The sequence below is a fragment of the Coregonus clupeaformis genome, unplaced genomic scaffold, assembly GCF_020615455.1.
Source record: "Coregonus clupeaformis isolate EN_2021a unplaced genomic scaffold, ASM2061545v1 scaf3150, whole genome shotgun sequence".
Classification (NCBI taxonomy): domain Eukaryota; kingdom Metazoa; phylum Chordata; class Actinopteri; order Salmoniformes; family Salmonidae; genus Coregonus; species Coregonus clupeaformis.
This window is the reverse complement of record NW_025536604.1, coordinates 44,346-54,458: the sequence shown is the minus strand read 5'-3', so window position 1 is coordinate 54,458 and position 10,113 is coordinate 44,346. Positions and strand designations below refer to the sequence as shown.

Below are 10,113 nucleotides of genomic sequence, written 5' to 3'. Positions count from 1 at the left end.
AAAACCCAGAGACAATTGGGAGTTCAAATACACAGGTGTGTTCATAAATGTTAAGAATATGTCTGAAGTACCTGCACTCGTCCATAATGGATCTTCCAGTAATGGAAATAAAACGAACCCCAGTTCCCAACCAGCTGCAACTTCTCATAGGGAAAACCAGAGTCTTCCCTATTTGGCTGAAAAACAAAGACATCCCCTAATTATAGAGATTGCTCTGTGATTAATAAGACACACAATTGTGGAGATAGAGGACATGGTAATGTGTACTATTACTAATCAGCTATGACTGTCTAATAATGTGATTGACTACCTGTGAATGGCTATCTGAAGGTGCTGACAGTTCGTCAAGCACTAGCCTCCCAGCTTCAGTGAGGTGAATGGTAGGCTCCTCAATAACCAATTTGGAAGTCTGTGAAAAAAAAGGGAACAGGGTAAAGTAAATTCTCCCTATAAGATCAGATGAGCTTTGGTTAATAATGTGTTTGGTTACCTGTGTGTTTAACACTGCAAGCTCTGTTACCAGCATTCTCCCAGCACGAGTGAGGTAGTAGACTGGTTTGGCCTTGGAGATGACAGGCTATGAAGACAAGGGAATAAGTTTTTTCATTATGTGGTTTTATAGAAAACTAGTGACTTGATGTTAATCTTTAATATCCTCTAGAGACCAGAGAGTATCAGAATGGATAGACTCACAAAGATAGGAACACACAAGGGTCCAGACCAAGGGATTAAAGCCAGACAGGACCGGTGCCCAACCTCCTCATCCACATACTAAGGACCAAGACAGGATTAAATTAAGAGTCAGTTTGAATGATAGACATGTAGCCTATAGGACTGACAGACTGGAATAGGGAGGATCGCAAGAGGAGGCCACTGCATGATAGATTCTAAGACAATTGGCAGTTGAAATACACATGTCTGTGTTCAAAGGTTAAGGAAACATCTGAGGTACCTGCCTATGAATGGTTACCTGTTCATTTTGAGAGGACAGTTCCTCCCATACCATCCTCCTAGCAGGAGTGAAACTGATGATAATGGGCTGCTCCATTGTGAAAATCTGAGAAAATGAGGGAACAGCTTTAAAGATATCAAAGTATTCTACTAGTGGATACTGAAGGTAATTATCCCTATTAGATCAGATGAGTAATGGTTAATAATCTGAATGGTTACCTGTGTGTTTAACATTGCCATCTCTCTCACCAGCATCCTCCCAGCGTGGGTAAGATAATAAATTGGCTGCAGTTTGACAGGCTATAAAAAAAGGGAATATGTTTACAGAAATGTATTTCCAGAAGTTTCTTTTAGAAAAAGTTATGTTTATGTTTAAGCCCCCCTAAAGACCAGAGAGTATCAGAATGGATGGACTTACAGCGTTTGAAACCCACAGAGGTCCAGACCAAGGGATTAAAGCCAGACAAGGCTGCTGCCGAACCTCCTCATCCACGTACTAAGGAACAAGACAGGATCAATTGAAGAGTCAGTTTGAATGATAGACTGGTACTGTATAGGAGTAAAATATTGGCATAGGGAAGATTGCAAGAGGAGGCCACTGCAATGATAATAGTTGAAATACACAGGTCTGAGATATAAATGTTAAGAACATGTCTGAAGTACCTGCAGATGAATGGCTACCTCTTCAAGCTGAGAGGACAGTTCATCCAATACCATCATGCCAGCACGAGAGATGGAAATGTGCTGCTCAATCTTGCAAATCTGTAAGAAAATGAGGGAACAGTTTTAAGGGCATCAAAGTATCCCACTACCATAGTAGATACTGAAGGTAATCCTGCCAATTAGATAAAATGAGCTTTGTCCAATAATCTGCATGGTTACCTGTGTGTTTAACACTGCCAGCTCTCTCACCAGCATCCGTCCAGCATGGGTAAGGTAATAAGTTGGCTGCAGTGTTACAGACTATTACAAAAATAGGGAATATGTTTACAGAAATGTATTTTCATATTGTTCTACAGAAAGCATCATGTTTATGTTTAAGTTACATAAACCAGTCTAAAGACCAAAGAGTATCAGAATGGATGGACTTACAGAGCTGGGAACCCACAGAGGACCAGACCAAGGGATTAAAGCCAGACAGGTCCGCTGCCCAACCTCCTCATCCACATACTAAGGAACAAGACAGGATCAAATTAAAAGTCAGTTTGAATGATAGACAGGTAGCCTATAGGTCTGACAGACTGCTATAGGGAGGATCACAAGAGGAGGCTACTGCATGATAGATTCTGAGACACTACACAGGTCTGTGTTGAAAGGTTAAAGAAACATCTGAGGTCCCTGCCTATGAATGGTTACCTGTTCATTTTGAGAGGACAGTTCCTCCCATACCATCCTCCTAGCAGGAGTGAAACTGATGATAATGGGCTGCTCCATTGTGAAAATCTGAGAAAATGAGGGAACAGCTTTAAAGATATCAAAGTATTCTACTAGTGGATACTGAAGGTAATTATCCCTATTAGATCAGATAAGTAATTGTTAATAATCTGAATGGTTACCTGTGTGTTTAACATTGCCATCTCTATCACCAGCATCCTCCCAGCGTGGGTAAGATAATAAATTGGCTGCAGTTTGACAGGCTATAAAAAAAGGGAATATGTTTACAGAAATGTATTTCCAGAAGTTTCTTTTAGAAAAGGTTATGTTTATGTTTAAGCCCCCCTAAAGACCAGAGAGTATCAGAATGGATGGACTTACAGCGTTTGAAACCCACAGAGGTCCAGACCAAGGGATTAAAGCCAGACAGGGCTGCTGCCGAACCTCCTCATCAACGTACTAAGGAACAAGACAGGATCAATTTAAGAGTCAGTTTGAATGATAGACTGGTATTGTATAGGAGTAAAATATTGGCATAGGGAAGATTGCAAGAGGAGGCCACTGCAATGATAATAGTTGAAATACACAGGTCTGAGATATAAATGTTAAGAACATGTCTGAAGTACCTGCAGATGAATGGCTACCTCTTCAAGCTGAGAGGACAGTTCATCCAATACCATCATGCCAGCACGAGAGATGAAAATGTGCTGCTCAGTCTTGCAAATCTGTAAGAAAATGAGGGAACAGTTTTAAGGGCATCAAAGTATCCCACTACCATAGTAGATACTGAAGGTAATCCTGCCAATTAGATAAAATGAGCTTTGTCCAATAATCTGCATGGTTACCTGTGTGTTTAACACTGCCAGCTCTCTCACCAGCATCCGTCCAGCATGGGTAAGGTAATAAGTTGGCTGCAGTGTTACAGACTATTACAAAAATAGGGAATATGTTTACAGAAATGTATTTTCATATTGTTCTACAGAAAGCATCATGTTTATGTTTAAGTTACATAAACCATTCTAAAGACCAAAGAGTATCAGAATGGATGGACTTACAGAGCTGGGAACCCACAGAGGACCAGACCAAGGGATTAAAGCCAGACAGGTCCGCTGCCCAACCTCCTCATCCACATACTAAGGAACAAGACAGGATCAAATTAAAAGTCAGTTTGAATGATAGACAGGTAGCCTATAGGTCTGACAGACTGCTATAGGGAGGATCACAAGAGGAGGCTACTGCATGATAGATTCTGAGACACTACACAGGTCTGTGTTGAAAGGTTAAGGAAACATCTGAGGTACCTGCATATGAATGGCTACCTGTTCATTTTGAGAGGACAGTTCATTCCATACCATCCTCCTAGCTATCTGTGAGAAAATGAGGGAACGAACATCAAAGTATTTCACTACCGTAGTGGATACTGAAGGTAATCCTGCCTATTAGATCAGATGAGCTTTGTCCAATAATCTGCATGGTTACCTGCGTGTTTAACACTGCCAGCTCTCTCACCAGCATCCTCCCAGCATGGGTAAGGTAATATGTTGGCTGCAGTTATAAAAAATAGGGAATATGTTTATAGAAATGTATTTCCATATTGTTCTTCAGAAAACGCTGGGAACCCACAGAGGTCCAGACCAAGGGATTAAAGCCAGACAGGGCCGGTGCCCAACCTCCTCAACCACATACTAAGGAAGAAAATCAGGATCAATTTATGAGTCAGTAAAATGACAGTTTGAATGACAGATTGTTATTGAACCAATCCTGCTAATGAAGCAGTATTGTTATAGCCTGGGTGCCAGTCTGTTTCAGCTCTCTGTCCACTCCTTATGGGATTGTGATGCCAATATCATATTGCCACGATGGAATTGGCAAGAGAGCAGAAAGACTGGCACCCAAGCTATTGATAGGCCTGCAGCATTCTTACCTGAACAAGGACTGGGTCCTCCTGGTCCAGGGTGGGCTCATTATCTTTATGAAAAACAATAAAGGATTGTTTTCTCTAAGTTTAAGAAATACTAGCTACAAGACACCAGACATCTGTCCATGTAGTTAGGCTGATCATATATTTACTTGTGTTTTATATTGTATGACATCAAATGTATTTATGTGTCTGCATAATGTACCAACATGTTTAATTAAACCTAAAGCAAAGGTTTGGTTTCAAAGGAGCAAGTTTGTTTGTTGTTGTTAATCTAGGGCTACACTGTAAAAAATGTAATCACCATGATTGCTACCTAAATGACACCCTATTCCCTATTTAGTGCACTACTTTTGACCAGCGCCTTTTAGCCATAGAACTATGGGTCCTGGTCAAAATAAGAAATAGGGTATTGGGTGGCATTTGGGACTATTACTATTTAGACATTGTCAAATATGTAAACTTACCCTCCTCAACCGTGACAACACGGTCCACGCTCTCCACGGTGGCCAGTGCATCCTCACCGATACCGTAATATTTGCTATAAAAGTAGACTGCCGAACCGGTTGCAAACAACAGGCCAGCTGCACTCAGAAGTGGCCTCTCGCGGAGGAATCTCAGCGGGGTCGCTGTCAACAAACGACTGAACATAGACCTACTCATTATCGCTCTACATACTGCAGTGATTTTGACTGAGTTCAAAACCATCTGACAATTCTTTCTTAGAATTACAGGGTTTTATAGGGACCATTAATACGTCAAATTCTTCCATAAGTCATGGTTGGCTATGTCACAATGGGACAAACATGTTTATCAAACTGATTAAAAAACACTCAACAGTGACATCAATTAAATTGAATTTTGAGCATGATTTGGGAGTTTATACAATTGTAAACTATGAAAAAATTGTTTAGAGAACAGTAGGAGTATAACCATTTAGAAAATACTGTATCAATGGCTCTGAGTAGGAGTAGAAGGGACAGCATCACAATGCGCTCACCATGGTTCTGAAAAAGAACGTTGCTGCGTTCATCAGCTCTGTGATGTTCTAGGCGGAGACACTCACTGAACCACTCACTTTCACGTTCAAGGTGTCAAAGCGTTCAACCAACATGCATTGGACTAAAACATCATTCAAATAGTTACTAAAAAGCCTACAGATATGTTTTACATTATTATTTTAAATCTCCTGCATAAATCAGCTTCTCATCTCTTCGCCCTCCTGCCCTGGTGGTTATATCTGAGCGTTTTGATAACTGATTGATAATTTGGATTATTCATATCCAAAGTGAAATGCTGATTGTATCATATTTATAATGTAGGCCTAGTAGCCCACGTTTCATGACATAACCCTAATCCTAAAATAGACTAAAATTGAAACCCTGGGCGAGCACACAAGCTCTGGCTGTACAGCCGGCAACAATAATACATCCAAAGAGGGTGGCTGTTGAGGAAAACCAGTACACCAACACACATCTTCATTAGGAGATAAAAGTAATCAGAGGCTAAAAGAAAATGGCAGACAATAGAAATCGAATGCGTATGTTACGGCTGGTTAGTGTTTTAATTACGAAGGACTCACACAAATCTATTGTCTCTCTAAAAAACTGTAAGCTGCATATTGGTGGTCAAAGTGGTCGAAACGGTGTAGTGATCGTCGCTAATACAGTGAGCCACATTACAATTCTGACCAAGTGGGTTAAATCTGTTGGAGCGATGCGTAGGGTGTGTGCCTTTCACGCATGTAACCTGGGTTCGCTTCCCCGCCCCTTGTTTGCTACACTATTTTAGGAAAGGGACATCTTCATGACCAACAATCTTACTCTAAAAACGTTTGTGAAAAAAAGTTTGGTCAGTCTGTGAAAGTTAGAAAAGGTTGGTTAGTCTGTGAAAGTTAGAAATTTCCAGCAGGAATTGACAGTCATCAGTCAAGGTGGTTGGATTATATAGCTACAGTGGTGCTATGGTTCCAAAAGTGCTGGTGATAAAATTAACATTACTGGCATACACATTTCAAAACAAAAGCCTATGATCAGGTATGGAGTTTTGGAAATGTTGTTAAACCCAACAGTCTATACTCTATAGCACAAAGTGTGATGTCCCCAATGATAAAATTGCATGTTACTCTAATTGTGAGATGTGTTACAGTTTACAATAGGCTACTTGGGTCTACTATACCTTCATCCTTTATTAAAGCATTCGGTTGCTAGCATTATCTCCACAAGCAAGGGTATCCTGGGGAAAGACAAATTTACATTTACATTTACATTTTAGTCATTTAGCAGACGCTCTTATCCAGAGCGACTCACCAATTCTTCTCCTCCCAGTAGACTAACTGAATCAAAGCCTCTAACATTACTGCTAGATAGCCATGTAAACACGAACCTCAGTGGCAGAGCTAAAGCTCATCTGAGATCTTGCATAGGCTGCTGTTTACCATAATCAGGATATTTTTTTACAAACCTTGGCGATACTTTCTTTGTTCTCGATTCGGAAGAAACTTGTCTCTTATGAACATCTGTGTGCAGTTGCAGGTGGAACTCCAAAAAACAGAGCGTAGAATCCCGTATTATCGTCATATTCAACAGCGTTTAAGAAATATATTACCTTCAACAGTGTTATCTTGTGATCAAGCCTTCAATGTTTTGTGATTATTGGTGTCGTAAAAATGTTAGCTAACGGTTTAGCAATTAGCAAGTTTGACATTTCATTTGAAAATATTACTGTTATCTGCTTTTGATAAGCGGTTTAGCAAAAAAAATACGTCCCGTATTATCTGTATACGGCCCCCAGTTATTGGGCACCTTACTATTTTGTTCAAGTACAAGATATATCCGTTTAATTTTGTTGAAAAAAGAGACACCAACCACGTACCCGAAGTGTTTACTAGATAGCTGACTAGTTGGCTAGTCTTCAGGTAAAAAATAATGACTTGCCTGTCAACTTTTCATTGCGTAGCCCGGTGCGCCCTCTTGTGGACTCTTAAAAAATGGTCCTTCACCAAGATATTCAGTGTTGTAACCAAATGAAATATGAGTATTAATAATTTACATCAAATACACTTTAATTTCAGTTATGTGCATTAACATAAAACAATGAAAACACTGTTGGAGTTTGTGTTGCAGAGGTGCACTTGGAAAGTAAAGGAAGAAATACACAAGATGGGTTCAATAAATATATATATTATATTTTAGACATTTATTTTTTTGAACAAATAAATAATTTCATATGAACACAAACAAAACAAACAATTAAATCTCGACCTCCATCCCTATATTGTCACAAAAATCACAATAAAAATCCAGCTCCACCGCTACCTCTTGATCCCACTGCACACACCTGCAGTGGAACCAGTGCTGGCAAAAGTCACAGCACACTCATGGCACCTCGGATCTACACTCCTGAGGGGAGCTTGCAGGCGGATCACGCTCCCCGCAGCGAGCACAGCAGGTGGTGTCTTCTTTTATAAAAAATTAAATAATAATACAAATTGATTAATATGGTTTTGCAAAATGTAGAAGTTCTTCAACAACAATAGTAATTGATACAACTGAGAGAGCGAGAAAAACAGATTATGAAGTACCTGAGAGTGGTGCCATGGGTGGTGTGACAGATGTGACCGGTGTAGCTTTTCTCTTCCTTTTCTGTGCTGCAGTTTGAGAAAAAGTAGTGTTAGACAGAGCATGTTGCATGAAAACCCTTTTCAATTTCAGTTATGTGCATTAACATAAAACAATGAAAACACTGTTGGAGTTTGTGTTGCAGAGGTGCACTTGGAAAGTAAAGGAAGAAATACACAAGATGGGTTCAATAAATATATATATTATATTTTAGACATTTATTTTTTTGAACAAATAAATAATTTCATATGAACACAAACAAAACAAACAATTAAATCTCGACCTCCATCCCTATATTGTCACAAAAATCACAATAAAAATCCAGCTCCACCGCTACCTCTTGATCCCACTGCACACACCTGCAGTGGAACCAGTGCTGGCAAAAGTCACAGCACACCCATGGCACCTCGGATCTACACTCCTGAGGGGAGCTTGCAGGCGGATCACGCTCCCCGCAGCGAGCACAGCAGGTGGTGTCTTCTTTTATAAAAAATTTAATAATAATACAAATTGATTAATATGGTTTTGCAAAATGTAGAAGTTCTTCAACAACAATAGTAATTGATACAACTGAGAGAGCGAGAAAAACAGATTATGAAGTACCTGAGAGTGGTGCCATGGGTGGTGTGACAGATGTGACCGGTGTAGCTTTTCTCTTCCTTTTCTGTGCTGCAGTTTGAGAAAAAGTAGTGTTAGACAGAGCATGTTGCATGAAAACCCTTTTCAACTTTTTTACATCAATACCTCTGGAGGAAGCTGCAGAGGTTTTGGAGGAGGCGGAGATGACTTGAGGGCTGGTGCTATTTACTGTAGATATATAAAGATATATATATTTTTTACATTGCTGTTTTATAAAACAGATAACAAACAGTCATTTTTTCGTAATTTAACATGTGTTTACCTGTGGAGGTGGTGGTATTCAAATTGCAGGGGGCAGGGACACCAGACGAGGCTGCTATGGTGGTGTGACCAGGGGAGACGGAGGAGGAAATTGGTCCAGAGGAGGCCGTGTTGGTGGTGACAGACATGGGGGGTGGTGTGCATTGGGGTGGTGGTGGACAAAACCGCCGACGATGGCTTGGAGGAGCTGGTGTTTGTAATGGTGGGGTTGAGGGGCCGACGATGGTGTGGCCGGGAGAGTAGGCATGTGGCCTTCTTCTGCAGCTGGGGACTCCGGCGGCTCCTACAGGTGTTGCACACTGGGAGGCACTGGCAGTGGTGATGCAGCTGTCAGGAGTGGTTCCAGCAAAGGGTCCAGCAGAGGCGATGGCGTCAATGGTCTCATCCATGGCAGCCCTCTCCTGTGCCCTCTGTGTTCTGAGGGCTGCCCGACGCTCTTTCTCCTCTGCCCCGGCCCTCTCCTTCTCACCCCTCTCCTGCCACTGGCGCGTGTATTCCTCCCCGGTGAGGCATGTGGCGACCACAGGGAGTCTTCTGTATCGGTCCAGCCGATACTTCAGGACAGTAAGGATGTGCCCTAGGTCCTTCGCTATCAGCCCCCCCTCTATTAGGGGGTGCTATTCTAGAGATAGGGATAGGACTGGAGCAGCGGCTGGGACTGGGGCAGGGGCTGAGGGTCCTCCTGTGGTCGCTGGGGAGGAGGTGCTGATGGATGGCACATTGCTGCTGGTTCCAGTAGAGGCGGTGTTGGGACCCGGTAGGGTCCGAGACGGCATTAAACGGGACCCTTCAATGGCTGAAGGGTCAAAAGGGAAGAGGCCACACTTCTTAAACCCTTCCACCACATAGCGCATGTCCTTGCATCGCTGGTACGGGTAGCGGAATACTCTGGCAAATTCTGATTTGTTTACCATGTAGGAGTGGTCAAAATGGCTAAGGTCTCCAGCTACCTTGGAGAACTCAGCCTTTAAAGGGCCAAAGTATGCCACGTCCAGCGGCTGCAGGACATGGGTGCAGTGTGGTAGAAGACAAAGAAGTATAACCCCTTCCCTTAGTGCCACCGCGAGCACTTCCGGGTCCATGTGGCTCTTGTGCCCATCAAAGAGGAGAAGGAGAGGGCACTCTTTCACTGCATACTTAATGAAGTGCAGAAACCACTTCCTGAACAGGTCCCCGTCAATGTAGCCACTGCTTGACCGTCCATACAAGGCTTGGGGGGGGCCTCCCAGTGTGTAGTGGCCACCGGGGAAACACTTGGGGTAGATGATAAACGGGGGGATGTCCTCCCCAGTTGCGTTGAAGCAGGCCAGCACTGTGATGTGCTCCTTGTTCCCCGGAGCCTGCTGGTAC

The 10,113-nt window shown here is 42.2% G+C and overlaps 1 protein-coding gene and 1 long non-coding RNA gene across 2 annotated transcripts; both read right to left on the bottom strand.

Annotated features, from left to right (window-relative positions):
- Window positions 1-50: 50 nt before the first annotated feature.
- On the bottom strand, window positions 51-5,427 carry LOC121566225. The gene is made up of 8 exons (XM_045220101.1): window positions 4,711-5,427; window positions 4,250-4,293; window positions 3,805-3,870; window positions 3,645-3,692; window positions 694-771; window positions 491-577; window positions 311-409; window positions 51-176 (listed from the first exon to the last, which is right to left on the bottom strand). The coding sequence occupies exons 1-8, from the start codon at window positions 4,949-4,951 to the stop codon at window positions 51-53; spliced, it is 789 nt and encodes a 262-aa protein (XP_045076036.1). The 5' UTR covers window positions 4,952-5,427.
- On the bottom strand, window positions 1,410-1,877 carry LOC121566226. The gene is made up of 3 exons (XR_006000827.2): window positions 1,834-1,877; window positions 1,615-1,713; window positions 1,410-1,447 (listed from the first exon to the last, which is right to left on the bottom strand). It is a non-coding gene; the product is annotated as an uncharacterized LOC121566226 (long non-coding RNA).
- Window positions 5,428-10,113: the final 4,686 nt, after the last annotated feature.

Bases quoted from the DNA above. Each gene is read 5' to 3' on its own strand.
- LOC121566225 (XM_045220101.1), bottom strand. From the start codon at position 4,951: ATGGTTTTGAACTCAGTCAAAATCACTGCAGTATGTAGAGCGATAATG. The intron at 4,294-4,710 runs GTAAGTTTACAT...TTTTTCATAAAG, and splicing joins TGTTGTCACGGTTGAGGAGG to ATAATGAGCCCACCCTGGAC. The intron at 3,871-4,249 runs GTAAGAATGCTG...TTATAACTGCAG, and splicing joins AGGACCCAGTCCTTGTTCAG to CCAACATATTACCTTACCCA.